The following is an 18193-nucleotide window of genomic DNA, read 5'->3' as shown; positions in this document are numbered from 1 at the left end:
ATTGTGGTTGATACTTCCAGGCTCACTTTAGGTAATCTCTGAATGCAATTAAACTTATGGTAGTTACTCCTAACTAACATACATTTGTGAGAACAGAATAGGAGTTGTGTTAAATCAAGCTGAAGCAATTGAACAAGCCAAGCCCAAACACAGTTTGAAGTTAAAATAGAGCAGAAGTGAGGTGGCTGTTAGGTGGAACATAAATTTTCAGTTAATGACATGTAAACACAGAACAGCAAAAGCAACAGTTGGAACTATTTATCCACAATAATGACTATAGTTCTGAAAAGCTATGACATAGTATTTGGAAAATTCATAGTGGTCATTCCAGAGGTGTGAAGTATATACTTCGTCTTCTGAAAAGGTGAGTTTGAAGATGCAACATGACTGACTAGAAAGAGTTTGAACAGTTGCAGGTTTTGATTTTTTTTTTTTTTTTCCTTAAAAAAGAAGTCTGGAACAGCACTATGAAAATGATAAAGTAATTAAAAATAGAAACACAGAATCATAAAATAATTTAGGTCAAAAGGACCTTTAGAAGTCATATGGCCCCCCATGTGAAGCTAACCAGATCAGGTTGCTTAGAGGCTTTTCCATTCAAGATCTGAGTATCTCCAAGGATGGAGATATGGAGGTCTCACAACCTCTCTGGGTCTTGTTTGACCACTCACATGGTGAAAAGTTTTTCCTAACAACTAGTCAGAATTTTGCATATTCCAGCTTGTGTCTCTTCCCACTTGTCCTGTCACTGTGCATCTCCAAGAAGAGTCAGGCTTGTCTGTGTCTCCTCCCATTAGGTAGTTGAAGACGGCAGTAAGACCTCCCCTCAGTCTTTTCTTTTTTAGACTATACAAAGCTAGTTCTCTTATCCTCTCCTCAACATCAATCCAGTTCTGCAGCCCTTATTCAAATGAACAGTCTTGCAAAGTTTGCATGGACTATGGTTACCAGAGTCATCTTTCTGATTTGGTTTAAATTAACTTCCAAATGGGTCAGAGCTGGGACAGGAAGAGTAGCCAGTACAGCTAGGGAATGTGCCCTGTCAGTCCTTTGGTACATCTACATTCTACATTAGTATTTTAATTCGGAGCAGGAGTACATTTCTGAAGTAAATTCCTGCTCATCCTCATTTAATCATGCTTTCTCTTTTCTCATGCAGTCTCTGAGCAAGAGAAATGAAATTCTCAGGGATGACATTAATCTTTCACATGAACTTAATTAAAAAGCTGCTCTCCAGGAGTCCACTTAATCCACTCTGGGAGCTAAGGGACCAGACTAGACCTACTCCAGAATGTTTAACCTTCTACACCATCTCCCAGTTTCTTTGCCCTACTTGCTAATGTAGGTCCAGCCTTTGAGAAACAAGCAATGCCCTCTTACCTGCCCTCTTCATGGAGTAAAAAGTGCAGAAGGAAGGTCATTAAATCATCACTGATTACCCTCCAAACACCTTCTCCTGTGGAAATTGGATGAAAGACTACACACAGTATTTTTAAATACTTACTCCTCTTTGTCCACCTTTTCTCTAAGCTTTTTCAACCTTTTCTTCTGGGTAAATACTAAATTTTCAATAATGTTTTCAAAGTATTCTTCTTCTTTGTAGTTCAACTAAAAAGAAAGAGGGAAAAGTACTTAGTGGTGGTGTTACTGAATTGCAATAAAAGACACATAGATCTGGAAAATCTAGTCTTAAGCATGATGAGCTAAGCAGCACATTTTTAAGAGTATTTTTTGATCTACAATTAGAATTTGGTTTGCAGTGCTCTGCTACATCACAGAGTTGATATTGTAGCTGGATACATGTTAGCAGCTGCATAATTTTTTCCAGACATCTTTATTCCCTCTTTATATTTTTTGAGTGGAATTCAGCATTTGCTGGTTTTGACCCTAATCTCTGGGAGTTGCCAACTTGAAACCAGTAGCTACCAGCTTGGTAAGCTGCAATTCCACCTTAGAAAGAATACATGAATAAAGCTCAAATGGTGTTTTAAAAAGCATACTTCAGTTATATGTCTCTATTTTTCAAAATTAAAACTGACTTCTAAGACATATTCTGCCTGAACTTATATGTATACTAAATACATTAATGGAGTTACTCTCACAAATCAACCTACAAGGTAAAAGAATACTGAGGTCACATTTTGCAGTGAAAAAGTTCAGATGCAGTTTAAATTATACGGGTCATCCAATGTCATACTTCAGGGACTAATTCCAATCCATGGACAAATAGGTACAGTTACTAAGTTATGTGTACTTGCATCCACTTCAACCAGTGTTATGTCAATCAGTGGCAGATTTAGAAATACTGGACTGAACGCCATTGGCTCCATGTTTTATTCTAGCATAATTCCTCTAGAATTTATACATTCCCTTGAAATACCATCAAATACTTATCACCATCTCTACTGGACCAGCTGTACTACACTGGCTTTTAATATGTCCTTATTTACTATTAGTGAGGTGGGTACTGGTCTCTTCTATCAAGTAACTAGTGATAGGATGAGAGGAAATGGCCTCAAGTTGCACCAGGGGAGGTTCAGATTGGATATTAGAAAAAATTTCTTTACTGAAAGGGTTGTCAGGCACTGGAACAGGCTGCCCAGGGAAGTGGTGGAGTCACCATCCCTGCAGGTGTTCAAAAAACGCGTAGACATGGCACTTCAGGACATGGTTTAGTGGGCATGGTGGTGTTGGGTTGATGGTTGGACTCGATGATCTTAAAGATCTTTTCCAGCCTAAACGATTCTATGATTCTACACCTGTGCAACTAAGCACCAGATTGTGTTATTCTGTGCAGATGCATATGGTTCGGCTTGGCTATGAAGGTAGCCATTTCTTCTCTTAAGACTCTTTTCTAATTATACCGCCTATTGCGGATACTTACCTCCTGGTACTCACTGTTCAGCTTATTGTCATCAGTCACGATCTCATCTGGATAACCAATCCTCTCTCTAATTGCTGCTGCCTAGGGACAAGATAATGTGATACCCATAGCAAATCCAGCCACATTTTTAAATCAATCATAAATTATATAATAAATGCAATATAGAAGCAACTGTAGAAAACCCAGGATGTTAACTATTTATAGTTTTTGTTTACATTTTTTTGTTCATTGAAAGCACTGTAAAGTTTATGGTTAATTGTAACAATGGAAAATTCTAGAAAGTATGTTCTGTTCCTTCCTTTGTAAGTAAATTTACAGAAGTGTGCACAAGATAGCCAAACGTACTTCAGCCATGCTTTTGAGTTGAAAGGCTGGTTTAAACAAATAGTAGAAATCCTGAAATATTTGACATATTTTACAGCATTTATTATAGAAATAAAATTAATAACTGGACATTTTTTAACTTCAGTACATTATAGGAAAACACATTTACAAATTCCCAGAAATTTGTACAGTTTGACTCAGTTTCAGTCTGTATCCATGTTTCTTAACTAGCTGCCACATCTACACTGGAGTAAAATAATTTCTTTAAATGTTCCCAAATTTTGACAATTTGAAGTCCTGAACAAAGTTTTTAACCCAAACCTTACCCAGTTTCTTTTGATAGCCAAGTATTGATTTGTATTTGATGGCAATGTCAGGAATAATTAAAAAAACCCGAAGAACAAATGATTCTTTAGCAATTCTTTCTACTATTTCCATATAAATATGTCTTAATAAATTTGGCAGTAAAATCACATTATTTATACAAATTATTTTCTGATGTAGGCTATTCCCACAAACAAGTGAACATTATAAGCAACACGTGGAGTGTGCGTGGGTTTCTGATCCTAACTTTTCAGACAGTTTGCATCTCATTTTGTCAAATTGTTTGTAACAGTGGAAGTATTTCATAGACTTTGTACATATACTATGTCTAATCACAGTACAGAAATTAGGATTTTCAGTTTACTACGTGACTTACGCTGCCATTCCCTATTTGACGTTACTGTGTGGTTCTAACTGATCAACATGTGTAGCTATGGAAATAACACTAGGAATGTACATAAAAACCTGTTCATATAAGTGCATTGTTACTGTCTGATCACATCAGAATCAGTGTAACCTCACTGCATGCCATGACTGTCTTAGCTATCTGTTGCAATTGTAGCTTTTTGTGGACTTCACAATCTAGAGTCGTTTGATAAACCAGTAATATTTTGATAGTTATTTTAAACGTTTTTTTCTAAGATCTTCTAACATAAAATTCTGGAGGAAAATGCCAGGTCCCACTCTACAATTAATAAAACCATGATATTTTCCAAGTTTCTTTAAAATTAAATTTTAATAATAATTTATCATTAAAAATGCAAAATTGAAGGTTTTTTTATTATCTCTACAGTATAACAAAATAGAGATGTAATAAATAGTTCTTTCAATTGCTTCACTCCCAGGGCTTCTCTGGGCTCTCTACACTTCAGGGCTCTCTACAACTGATTTCCGTTACTTACTCCAGACTTACATGAACTGTCTAAAGCTATGTCTGCCCTTAAGAGAACTCACTGATGATGTCCAGCCTGTGGTTTGACTTTTTGTTTTTGTCCTGTTGCTCCTAATAGCTGGTGAAATCACCATAAATCATTCCTTCTCATTTTCAGTATTACTTTCTTGTAGATATTCACTGTCTAGCCCCTTAATCACTGATTTGCCTGGAGGTCTTAATCTTGTATATAGATTCCTCCTATTTTGTGCACTTATCTCCACAGAGGCCTCTTCCCATGTAATCTGGATCTGATATAGGAAGTCTGTAAGCTGCTGTGCCTATATAAACACAAATATATGGGGGTTTGTATATATAAAAGTGATAGATGTTACTGCTTATTTTTTTCAGGAAAAATAATTGAAATACTGATTTTTATAGAAATACACAACATTACCAATATTTAAGATTTAACTTACTTTTTGTTCTGCTTTCTTTTTGGTTTCTGCATCCATCCAGGTAAGTTCATCTAAGGTTTTTATAAAAACATCACGTATATCTGCAATCATTTCCTCAACCTTGGAAAAAACATCAGTATGTTACAAAACCACATAAAATGATCCAATTATTTTTCCACAGTTATCATTTGTTTATTACAGACTTGGTTTTTTTGCACTAGCTGCCTAAGTCTATGCTGTTTATGGGCCACACTCAAAATCTGGAGCTCAAGTTAGGTAGTACTTTTAATCTGTCCTGTGGGAGGAAAGGGAATAGGCATAAGCTCACAAGGCAATGCAATTCAGTTACTCAGTTAACAAAACATCTGACAGATATCCATCCGCTGGATGTTGTGCATCTGATCAAATTACTGTGTATATGTCAATCACAAAAAATGGTGTATCTTAAGCCTGGATTACAGTAGGAGTGATAGGAGGAAACTAAGGCTTAACTTCAGTTAATTTTCAGCAATTTTCTGTGTGACTGAAGACAAAAAGAAATAATCAATTGTCCCTACGCCCCATGTTGACAGGATGTGAACTAGCGTCGGTTTCAAAGAACAAGCAGACTGTTCATTTCAGTAAGTGCTGTTCCTTGGGCGTGTGTACTGGCTTGGGCACGGTCCATCGCTAATGTGGCAATGGTGCTTTAGGATCAAGGCTGGCTTATAGAACAAGTGGAGCAGGCAGATGACTCTCTCCTTCCAAATGTGCACACGTAATCTTCATACTTCACACGCTACTTCACACTGTTGTCATTTGCTTAGAAAGCAGGCCAGCTCAAGACAAGTAATGCAGAAGTACTTAGGTGCAAAGGAATGACTCTCCTAGCATATACGTTGTTACTCCTCAGTGGTACACTGATTGAGAAGCAAATCTGAAGGTTAGGTTTTTGAGAAAGTGACCTCCTACATAGAAAAGGTTAATAAAAATTGTAATCAAAGCTGTGTAAAGAACTGCATGGTAAGTGACAATTAAGTGACACTTAGACAGCACACAGACTAAGTTTACTAAAAGCTTTACCACGTGTTTACTGTCTCCAGCAAATGCTTCCTGTACATATAATCGTCCCACTGCATTCTCCATGTTGCCATTGACATAGTTTGCACAACGACGCCAAACAGCAGTTTCTGATGTTGTGCCGTAAAGTGCCTGTGAAACATAAACATTAGGTAAAACAGTGACATTTGGGCCCACATAAGGTGAAGGAGAATGGTGACTGACTGGCAGACGTGTGTTTCAGAGAAGCCTAGTCAACCTTAAATACATGCATTTAATTCACAGTTGTGTTTATGGCAGTTACGTGGACTCACTCTGTAATGGGAACATCCGTCACAGGCTGAGGAAATACGAGAATCATTGGCAATATTCTTCATCCTTTCAAAACATGAAAGGTAGAGAGAAGAAAACTACTCTAAAAGCTAAGAATGGGAGATGTTAAAGAGGAGTACCCTGACACAAAGCTTTCACTGTTACAGGGATCTGTATTGCAGTTCCATCTCTGACAGGGCCATTGTGATTATGCAGCAAATTAATTTCTGCAGTGGTAAGACTGTGTTTTCTACCCAACCAGCAGCTTCTGTCAGAGCCTCCCATCTTTGAGAGCTTGCAAAGTAGAAGCTTGTTTACTCTATGTGATGTTGCTACAAGGCATGCAAGGATTTGGTCTTGATAATGTGTAAATACGTGATAAAGCTGAGTGGTTAATATAATGGTATGGCATCTGAACACAAGGAATATAGCAGACAGTGTCATTATAGGACAACTCTCTGAAATCACATTCTATAATGAAGTTTATATTCTATAATGAAGCAGCTACCCATCTCTTCAGAGGTACAGATCAATGACTTTGGTGTTAAAAGCTCTGTAACTACTACACCTTGAACTGAATTAGTAGGAAAATAATGTTTCTTTTTACTTTAAAGCATTAAGGACACAGGAATGGTCTTTTGAAAATGTTACCAGTACAACACAGCACAGAGATGTCTACTGCAGGTCTCCCTGGAGAGCCTGTGATATTGGAGCTTTTTGTAACTCATTACTGACAAATAGCTGAATAGACTAGAAAATCTTTCTGTCCTTAATCTATTTCTTTCTTAGATACTCCCTGCACACAAACAGGCTGCATCAGTAGTCATTTGCTTATATAGCAAAAGCTTATATAGGAAAAGTAAATACGACTCCTCTCCCCCAGAACTTAAAACAAACCCAGTAATAAATATTAGCAGTACTGAGCTTAATTAAAATAATAACTAATTCATAACAACTACGCAATGAAGATTCTGGTAGATCACCTTGTGCTGCTCAAGCTTATCCTACTCAATCATAGTTCACTTGGGTAGAGGGCTACTTGAGACCATGGTGTACTTGTATCAGACCAGGATTGCCCTTCACAGGAACCCTGAGTTATACTCTTTTCAAGTAAGCCTAGCGTCACCAGAGGTGCATAAGAAAAACCAAAGTGGTGCTTTCTACAGCAACAGAAACTTACCTGCTTATTAGTAAAAATAACATGCAATTAAAATGCGTTATTGTGGATTCGTACATGTACAGTGCTGATGCACCTGAAATTACACCTCCTGATCTCATGGGGCATAAATTCTCAACTACAACATTGTAGGGAATGTAGTTTTTTTCTCTTTAAATAGATCTTGGGGAAAAAAAAAAGATACTGATGTGTTTCTTTGGTGGGAGTAATTGTATCCTGAGGATACAGTTCCAGTAGCTGTAAGTATTAAACTAGTATCATGATAGTACTCTGCATGCTCTTCCACCTCCACATCTGGGCTTCTTGACAGAAGACCTGCTGGAAGGGCACAATTTCGAACAAATGTTACAGTGAAAACTGACAATTTGACCTTGAGATGGAGAACCAAACGTAAGTGATTTAGAGTGACAGCATAGCCCCGCAGTAACGCATATAGGCCATTCTACATGTGCAGCCTAGTCAGCTGTTGAGATCTTTTTGCTGATTTCTTAAGGAAGTGGTTGTAGATCCAGTGATATTTCTGCTAGGACTCTGGCACTTTCTGTAGCACATTTTAAACAGTATGTATTTAAAGCAAATGGAGTTTTGAGTGACTAAGTGACTAATCAGCCACACAACCCAGAAAAAAAATGGTATGGGAGACTCATAGAATGCCATAACTGTGCTAACATTTATATATGAAAGCAAACTTAACAAGACAAATGCTAGTTTATTTCCACTGCATTTAGTGTGAGAAGTTCAAGCTATACTATATCATATATTATTAATTAGTTAGCAAACAATTGTATGTTTTTATACGTAGACCATGGTAAAATATTTTCCTGTTGTTCTTTCAAACTGACTTTGTTCTAAATGAAAATTCCTCAGTGAAGTCCTAAGATGTAGTGGGGGATGACTTTAGTTTATAGAGTGCAAAACATACTATTCCCTGATGATGCAGATGAAACAAATATGAAGCTTGATATTAAAATAGTTTCATACTATAAAGGGTAGGGGAAAAAGCCAAATAATCAATGAATAAGACTGCCCTCTTCAGATATATAAAACTGACCAAACTGAACGTTTGTTGACTTCCTCCAGTAATTATTATCTTTTTCTGTAACAAGCAGAATCTCCTTAAAAAGCTGTGTATGTGTGTTAAAGTATGGCCATAACCTTTTTCAGTGGAGCTGAGCAAACTTACAAAGTAGAAAGTTCTACTGTGGAAATACAAAGAACTTCCATCTCCAACCTGTTTGTGAAATTGCTCAGCATTTCCTTAAAAGCACTAAAATACCTGCAAGATCAAATGACTGAAAAACAAGATTGGCCCCATAATGTTTGACTTTGAATATATTACTTTGGATGCTGAAGAGTTTGTAACAAATAAATCAGAACTGTAGAGTAATCATTTGCAAATAAATGGGACTGTTCTGTTATCAAAATGGGGATTAATTTAGATTTGGAAAAGCATAGACACCAATTACTAGAACAGTGCTTTTCAAATTCACTCCAGCTATCAAGCATTTATCACTTAAATTACGTGTACACTGCAGCAGAAGCTTCAGCAAACATGTCCAGCTTTTGTGTGCAAAATTCAAAATACATTAAATTTTTATAATTTACAAGTACATAAAAAAATTATCTTTTATGGTTCACAAAAGTCATCTTTACAACTTAAAAGATCAATTTCTGCACCTTACGAAAAGCATTCCTTGTGTCCTTGTAGTTACGGCTTAGGCTGTTGACAAGATCCATTACGAATCGCCAGATCATGTAATTTTGAAGGTCTCTGTTTAACAAAACAACAATAATAAGCTGGTAATGTTTTTAGGCTTTTAAAGTTTATTGGAAATAAAATGCAAATTACAAAATTACCTAACATACATACCTGCGAGTGTATTTATTAAGAATAGACTTCAGCCTGATAAGGTATTCTGGATCATAAACAATGACATGTTCAGTGTTCTCAACGTTAATTTGTACAGTTGACATTATATCATTTATGAATTTTGACCAGTTGAATACCTGGAAAATCAATATGCATTATTATATGGTTAAATCATAAAGAAACAGTATTTAGCATTTCTTCCAGTTTAAATATGTTTGCATAACACAAATGCTCTGCCTTTTTAGTTTTCCTAATTGTTGTACTACTTGTAATTGGAGTCGTAGCTGAGATAATTTATATCCTCTGTGCTCTAAAATCCTATTAAAATAGGGTGGTATTTAGCAGAAAGGGTCGAAACATTGTTTTCATTTCAGACTAACACAATTAAAAATGCTATGATCCCTTCCTTTTAGCCAGGAAAAGCAGAAATGGTATATTAAGTAAAATCTTCAGCTGCCTTTTTGCTATGTTTGGCTAAGAACTTTTAAATCAAAGCATGACTAACAGCCCGATTTTCAGTACCGTCTGTCTCTGTATCTATGGGGCAATAAGATTCATGGTATACTTGAGAATCCATCCTGAAGCATATGGTAAGGACTTGTTCTGAAGTATGCTGAAGTCCATAAAAGGATTTATTTTAATAGGCTTTAAAACAGACACACTAAATCCACTACCTATAATGAATTTTTCTCTGCATGCCACAGTACTAGATACTGGAGAAGCAACTGATTTGATAGCAGGTCAGTCTGCAGCATGCCATGACAGACAAATCTCAGACAAGGGTTAGAGTTCTTGTTTGTTTTCTGCCTCTCTGGTCCTAAACCCCCATCTTCTTTATGTGGGTATTCACCTTTGCGAGAGGCCCACTTAACTTTCATGACCCAGTACCTATGAAAATTATTTTCTGTTAAGTTTTCATTCTGTAGCGTCTATCTAGTCTGAATAGAGCATTAGTGCGTGGGCACTCTCAACTGGGAACTCTTACTAGTTTGCTGATACGAAAAATAATTTCGCTTTGATAAGTCTTTGTTAGCAATATCATGTGCCTCAGACAGTAGATGGTCAAAGGACTGACTGGAGAACACAGAGTCATTCTCTTGCCTACTAAGAGAACGCAGCCTGTAGTCGCTGCTCAGCTGCACAGCACTGGGATCTGAGCCATGCAGCCATGCTCTAAGTGGGCAAAGGAGCCAGGCTGCGTGCCACCACGTTGCTGTTCCTCCATCACATAACCCAGAGCAACAGAGTAGTATTAATGGGAGGTTATAACCTCTGCATTCCCCTACCCAGGAAGTTCACACCTGCAGCAGGTGTCAAGTGAAATATTTTCACAAGTATGAAGTGTGTTACTTGTCTTCCTCTGTATGATACCAGCTGAGAGAGATCGATCCTTCAGCTTGGAATACTGTAGATTGCACAGTGTTATATATTCCTCCAATTTCTCCATTCACTTCTTTAGTCAATGACACTGATGTTACAGCTAACTCTATATACACTGCTTCAAATTCTCCATGTTGGCCCAAGGATTTCTAATCCATGGCCTCTGTGGACCACCATTTAACTAAGAAAATGATTCAGAGCAAAAGCTGAAAATAATCATCAAAATTCTAGAGCTACTCAGTGCTTTTACCACACTGGGTAGGTACTCACTTTAGTAATGAAAAGGAAGGTGTTACATTTAAGAAAAACAAATAATCTTTGTACTTTTTTTCTTTTTTTTTTGTTAATTTTTTAAATTTTTGTTATGCCTATTACTTTGAAAAGTATTGGTGATTTTTCCCAGTCTGTATCTTTTGAGACGAAAGTTTTATTGGAAGAGGTAACACCTCTCATCAGACAAACTAATGTAGCTGAGGAAAGCAGATAAGCTTTCAGGAATAGAATCACTTCAGGTTTGAAAGAGAAGCAGCAAACTTCAAGATAATCTTAGGAATAATTGCTGTTCTATCCTTAGACCATTACAACGCTACCAACTCCCATCATGTATCTTTTGAGCATTTTTGGATAAATTTAGAGATGATTATTACTGATCTGCAGCCCTCCCCAGGAACTAAAAATAACCAGGGCAATACCACTCTGTGACAAGAGAAGTTAGTTTCTGACATTATGACTGTAATGGTAACTGTTCAGTTAAGACCTGTGGGAGAAGGTAAATTATGAAACAAATTAAGTTAGGCAGAAGTGAACCATCATATAATTTAAAGTTGAAGAATTTAAAGTCAATAAAAATTGCACCGATTATGAAACTGTGGTAGGAATAATAGTATTTCATAGTACCTTACTGGCCTCAAAAGACTCAATAATGCATTCCTGCTAGTCAGACCACAGTGCTTTCCATGTGACACATTAGTTAACCTGCTTGCCTGTTGTGCAAGATACTGAAGTAGAAGTCATTTACGATAAAAAATATCCAGGTCTAGTAAGACATGATGTTACTGAGGAGGCACACCTATGTTATCAAATCTTTGGCTATTCTTTAGCTGGACTTTGTGGTGGCATGAAGTAAAGGTTATACTGCACAAATGGGACATGGCTCAGGGTAAGAGAAAAGGCAGAGCTGAAACATCCCTGGGAGGAGCTACAGTCGGAGTAATGGGGAGAATTTTCCTGATTCATAGTCATGACTTCCTGGGCTCCTTTCTGCTTGCTTTGGAAGCCCATCTTACAGAGGAAATGTTGGAAAAACAGGACTTTTTGTTCTGAATCTGCAGCTCTGGATAAACAGAGAGGGCCTGAATAGTCACGCTACAGCATACTTGAATCAACTGGTGGCTACAGTCGTAACTTTTGTCCTGGGCCCTCTGGAGCTGCTGTGGTAATTACAGGAAGGGAATTTATTTGTACTCTGTAAAGGATACTCTCCTGATTTGCTGCAAGGGTTATGTATATGCAAGTTTTGCAAGATTTATCATCCTGAATCCATGAGGGTAAATCAAACGCATTATTTTTTTTTTCTTTTGTCCTTTTCCATCTCTTTATGTTGAAACAGAGGGCAAGATATGCCTTCAAGTTAGGAGAAACTGTGGGTACAGAAGCAAGTCTTTTACATACAGTTTAATGTCATCAGATGTTTAGGTAAGATAGTGTGCACGTCAGGGATCCTGTTCAATTTCAAGTATGTATCAGCTCAAGAAAGAAATGCCTTTAAAAGCAAAAATTGTCAGGCTTCATTGTTTAATCAGTCATAAATTAGAGGTTAAAATACCAGATTATTGATCACTCACCTTATGATCGATTTCCAATGAGAAGTTGTTCTGGAGTTGTGCCAAGGTCATTTTATTGTACAGCAAAAGTGGATCATTTCTGTCTTCAGATTTTGTTGTTGCCTATCAATCAAAGTTAATCATAAGAAAATTATTAAGTAAATCAAGTCAGTTCACAGGAATTTTGGTAAGTGGAAGTAAAAAGAAAGAAAACTAGTATTTCTGGCTTAATACATTACTGTAAGTTTGCATTAACTGTAAAGTACCTTACAAGGAAATTCAGGCAGCATTTTATAGATAAAAAGTATATAAAAGGACAGATTAAATTGACTAAATTTCTGACAGCAAATTGGAGCTTTACTCTTCGGATGTTTTGTGTTAGAGCATCAACAGCTCAGGCTGTGCAGGAACACTCGAACATAGACCACTATCACTCAAAGCACTGAGTAGACACTGTTACCAACAGATACACTCAAGAATGTGCTCATGATATTTATGGGATGATGCAAGGTGCAAAATCCTGGGAGAAGGGAATAAAGGAGATGTATTTATTGAGTATAGGGTGACCAGTGTGCTGTGGTAGGAATACAGTGTGAGCGTTCTGATCAAGATGCATGTGCTACCTGATACATTCTTTCTGGAACCACTGCATAGAAAGGGAGTCATAACTCAAATAAGCTCTTTATTAGTCTAGGCAATGTGGGTTTGCACCAGTGTGTTAAAAATGTGCATACATTAACACCTTAATAGCACAACTCTATTAGGGCCATTTCTTATAGACAGTAAAACTGCCTGACTGCCAGTGAACTGTGTCTGTGGTGGTGCTTTACGAGGCAAGTTAATCACTGGAGTCTCTAGACAGCAAATGTCAGCAGGGAGGTCTCTGGAATTAGGGTGCGGACAACGTAGACTGAGAGGAGGCAAAACCAGCACCTGATGGTAACTACGCCCTTGGTCTCTGAATACTCTCTTCGATATCTTCCTGTTCTTTTCCTCAAACACTAGTGTGTCCCTTGTCTGCAGGTTTTTTCTGAAGTGCATTCTGGTATCCTCTTTCATACCTTTGTTCTCATGCAGAAGTACCTTGTGACAGCATCAGCACTTGCTCCCCTCATACTCCATCCCCTTTTAACTTCCACTTTTTTTTTGATGGCAGAGACAGAAAATACAGGTACACAAACGACTATGGGAAAAGAGTGATCTTGTGATTCATGAGAGTAATTCATGGGAGAGCCTACATCACTACTGCCTCAAGCACTCTTAAATGACTCGCTCAAGAGAGAGAATAGTAGATTTTACCCATTTAAACTGTTTTGAAAAATAAGTCATGCCAAGTCTGATTTTATCTCTCTCTATCCTTTTTTTAAAAAGATTTCTCTTCCACTTCCTCTTTCCTAATCTATTGTGCATTCAGTATTTTTTTCTGTGTTTTCTTCAACAAATTCCCAAGAGCATAATGCCAGCTCTCTTCCAGTAACATTCAGGCTGGTGCTGAGTTTTTGATGAAAGATGTTAAAAACTGAGGCAATAGCAGCTTACCCACCACTAACTTCACTCTCTACCAACAGCAACTGCTGTAGAGACATTTCAGTTGTGGTTTCCTTTTGTACTCCTCTTTAAATCTTTCTCCAGTTAATTCCTTTTCTTTTAATAATCTTCCATCTCTGATCTAAGCCCAGAGGCGTGTTTTTCAGGAAAATGTGAATAAAATCAAAATCAGATGCTTTTAGTTTATACAAATGGGGGGGAAAGGTCTTCCTATGCCAAACACGTGCCCTTACTATCAGTGTAACTTGAAACATAGCTGAAGCTAGAAAAATTTGTATTTAGCTTGTTTTACAGTCATCCTTAGCTTCAGGTCCTTCTGAAATGTTTAATAATCATAAGCCATGTTTTTGCTCATGAATGCTTGATTTTCCATTTGTTTTTCACCATGCAAGTTCAAATTGTAGCTATTTCTCCAAGCCATACTTTAATGGAGAACAGTGTTTGATTAAAAATGCACTTGGAACAATCAGCATTGTGGAGCAGCTTGTGCAGGACAAACATTACTTTGTGTTGCATGGCAGGCCAAGGGTTGGGAATCTACTGCGCTGATAACCAAACAGCCCACGGGGAAAACAGGACAAAGGGAGAAGAGGCCTGAAAGCATCTCCCAAAACTCATTTTCTAAAACAGACTAAACAGAAACCAAGTCTGTCTCTCTCTTGCTCTCTCTTTCTCCTCTGGAAGGGCTTCTGTGAACAGATTAGAATAAAACATTTTGCTATTTGGAAAACAGCTAACTCAAATATTTTCCCTTGCTCATTAGAAGGCATGTCTTTCTTATTATGTGTTCCTTTTAGGTGTTCCAGGCCCCATACATTTTTGGTCAGCTTTTGGTCCCACAAAATAACATTAACAAGTAACTTAACAACTCAGTTTACAGTTAGCTTTCTTAGGTATTAAGAAAAAAGTCAGTTATTTAAAAGATACTTTAAAAATGTTTTTCTTACATTGGCAATCTCTTTCTCCAGGTCCATAACTCTTTTCATTTGTTCAGAAATCTCGCTCTCATTGAAAGAAATATTTCTTTCTTGTAGGATTAGTTTAGCTACAGAAATCATGAAATCAACATAGGCAGAACATGCCTGCAGGAAAAAATACAAACATTTTAAAGACAAAACTCTTCAAAGTATAGCATACCTTGATTATCTTTAAGATTTCATCTTCATTTTTACGAACTACAGTTCTTCATCCCTTTCTTAAACAGTTTAATAGTATTGTATTCTGAAATACTGTTAGATCACAAATAGAAATTAACTTTGAAAATTCCCTAATGGAAAATTGCTGTATAATTTGTAGCACTGTTCAAAGCTAAACACTCTCAACTACTGCACTGTGTTTTCATTATTTGAAATGAGACATTTGTACGTCCATATTTAAACCATCACCCGTGTTTTTTCTAGCTCACTTTAATTACAACTTCCAAAAATACCGCTTCCAAAGAGCGATGTTCCCAGAAACATAAAACCGAGAGAAATGCTGATGGACTGTGTTGAATTAGCGTTGTGGGAAAATTACTCCCAGAAACAGCGTACCTCCTCTATTCCTTCTTGGAACATTTAGAAATCATGTTGCTGTATCTAAATTTAGTACATAGCTAGATATACTATAGACAATATAGTATATATTAAATTTAACATAAAAGAATTCACCAAGGATAAGAATGTAAATATGGAAGTATATTCTCTTAAATATTACCCTGTCAAGTATCTACAGATCTCATTATATTTTATGGAACTTAACATTATTCTAATTCCTCTTTGATAAGCCACACTCATTTTTCTATCCACAGAAATGCTGTTTTCAATATGCTTTTTAACTGCAAATAAAAATACATAATAAATCTATTTTATGCAAAATAGCGTAATCTACTAAAAGAGTGATAAACCTAGGGTTAATAAGGTGTGCATGTCATCAGCTTTATTAATAGAAGTATTTTGGTAAATTCAGCTCCTAAGGCAGTAGGACGCACCCCTTTAATGAATGCTACATTTATACAGCCATCCCAGTAACTACCTTCCTTGCCATCCACTTCCTGTCAGCCTCCCCTACCTGCCAACAATGCTGTGCTGTAACAGGCTGTGTGCGCTGGAAAACTGAGCAGCTCATGAAAAGTACTGACAGACTTCAAAAAGACAGGTGGCTCACAGCATCTTGAAGGACTGAACTCTCAGTGTTATTTTTAATCAAGATAGATTACTTTACCAGAAAGAGAAAAGCCCAAGAACCCACTGACAGCTACAAGTCACAAAAAAGAGTGCATACCAAGCCTGCAAATTCCATTTTAAAATAGTCAAATGCAGTTTATAAAAATTCAACACAGACATTACCCCAAACCAGTAAGTCAACAGAGATTTTCAGGTGCCAACTAATGGACTTTATTTTTGGCCTAAAGTGCACATCATTGTATGGTCAGGTAGCAAAGAAATAAGTCAGCTGATTTCAGATGGACTGTATAAATACTCTCAGATATTTTAGTAGGAACTTAGATGTCAGAATAACTCCTGTATGAGCAGAGGAGTTATATATCTTACAAAAGAAAAAGATTTTTAAAATATCTTGTTCACAGATTCCACCCATGGCTTTGTGGTGGGAAGTCCTGACAAAGCCAGAGGTTAAAGTGCAGAAGGCAGATACCTTGTTTGCTACATACAGCTCAAAGAGTAGAATGACACAGCAGGAAATAGACCCGAGAAAAGGCTGCGCTCAGAGTGCAGGGACTGAAAGGAGGAACATCTCTCGCTTGAAGTATTCATGCTTGTAAGAATATTATGAATCTGCCTTTCAGTGATAAATCTCTGATTTTTAAAAAATACTTCCCCTCTGCTTTCCAGCAGTAGAAAGTAGTATGATACTTTCAGTTAGGTCAGAGATTAGAATGGGAATTGTGTTTTAGTGCTGCAGTTGATGTAATACAAGGAAGGGAGCAAATTGTGATACGTGACCCAGCTCCTAGAGGCCGTAACACATGTGATAATAATGTAACTGAACAGTTAATACGGTAATGATTGTCTTTACTAGCATGTGATCTGTAATTAAATGTAATCGGTATTAGAGCATTAACTGTTAGCATGTCAGCAAATACCCACAAATCCAAAATGTGTTGTATGCTTTCTCATTGCTTCTGCATTTAATTACACAAAAGAGAAGTGGCTAATTAAAGGGAACTGTGGTAGCAGTTTCAGCTACATGACTTCAGCAAACACATATACTTCAGCTCTCAAGGACTTAAAGCACATCCAAGATTAGAAACAAGGGATACACAGTGCCAGTGGTAACAGGTTAATAAGAATGCATAAGAATAATAAGTAAACATGAATTAAAGAAGACCATATGAGATTTTAGGTATCTGAAGCAATTTCTATGATATCACAAACTTTAGCTGCTGCATTTTTGTTCAGCAGTTGACCTAGGGGACTGTGATCTTTTCAGATCTTTCATGCAGAAAAGTGCATCTTTGGTTCTGAATGGTTCTTTTTTTCTTTCTAAGCGTATTAGTGATATGACTAGTCCTCCTGGACTCCACTGACACCTGCAGCACTTGCCAATCAATGCCAGTTGATCATTGTTCAGAAATGGCATCCTTTTTGTAGTGACAGAACAGGGGTGATCCATAAGCACTCATAATCTATCTTAATACAACTTTGACAGTTATGATATACCTCTTGATTCAGCTGTGAAGCCTGGCAGAAGCTGTGTAACAAAGCTAAATTGTTTCATGTTTATTTCCTTCCAAGAGGTCCTAAATAGTCAAGTAGCTGCTCCTCTTCTGACTTTCATAATCACACAGGAATTGTGTGGAAAAGCTACTTTTCTTCCACATATATGTTCACTGATTACAAGAGAAATGGAAGAGAAGGGAGGGGGACACAGGAAGGGAGAGAGGTTGGGATGTCCGGGCTGTAGTGATGCCAGAGGAATGTGCACTCTTCTCATCCAGTGCAGAGACAATCGGTACGTACTGGCAGTTGGAGCCTACACAAAAACCCCTTGGTTCCTAGTGCTGCCAGGAAGATCAAACTAGGTCACTAACATTTATGGCATAATATTATAACACCTCATCTTCAGGACACTTGTTGTACTCCCTCCCATTCTTAGCTAACTTATTTCTACTTGCCCTTAATCTCATTTCTCTGTATTCTCTTCATTCCCCTTTTGGCTCTCTTGCCTTCTTGCTCACTTACCCA

General features: G+C 37.2%; 1 protein-coding gene across 5 annotated transcripts in view; it reads right to left on the bottom strand.

The window, feature by feature from the left end:
- Nucleotides 1–18193, bottom strand: part of MME (membrane metalloendopeptidase) — a 51994-nt gene that overhangs the window by 16218 nt on the left and 17583 nt on the right. For all 5 annotated transcript variants that reach the window (XM_030028928.2, XM_030028924.2, XM_030028925.2 and 2 more), the window contains exons 9-16: nt 14957–15091; nt 12483–12584; nt 9259–9395; nt 9066–9159; nt 5924–6052; nt 4883–4981; nt 2885–2965; nt 1505–1608 (exon numbers count right to left, since the gene is read on the bottom strand). In XM_030028928.2, the coding sequence (XP_029884788.1) occupies nt 1505–1608; nt 2885–2965; nt 4883–4981; nt 5924–6052; nt 9066–9159; nt 9259–9395; nt 12483–12584; nt 14957–15091 (881 nt within the window). The remainder of the gene's footprint in view (nt 1–1504; nt 1609–2884; nt 2966–4882; nt 4982–5923; nt 6053–9065; nt 9160–9258; nt 9396–12482; nt 12585–14956; nt 15092–18193) is intronic.

The sequence above is a fragment of the Aquila chrysaetos genome, chromosome 10 (genome assembly GCF_900496995.4).
Source record: "Aquila chrysaetos chrysaetos chromosome 10, bAquChr1.4, whole genome shotgun sequence".
Lineage (NCBI taxonomy): Eukaryota > Metazoa > Chordata > Aves > Accipitriformes > Accipitridae > Aquila > Aquila chrysaetos.
The sequence above is the reverse complement of the archived record's forward strand: the minus strand, read 5'-3'. Positions and strand labels throughout refer to the sequence as shown.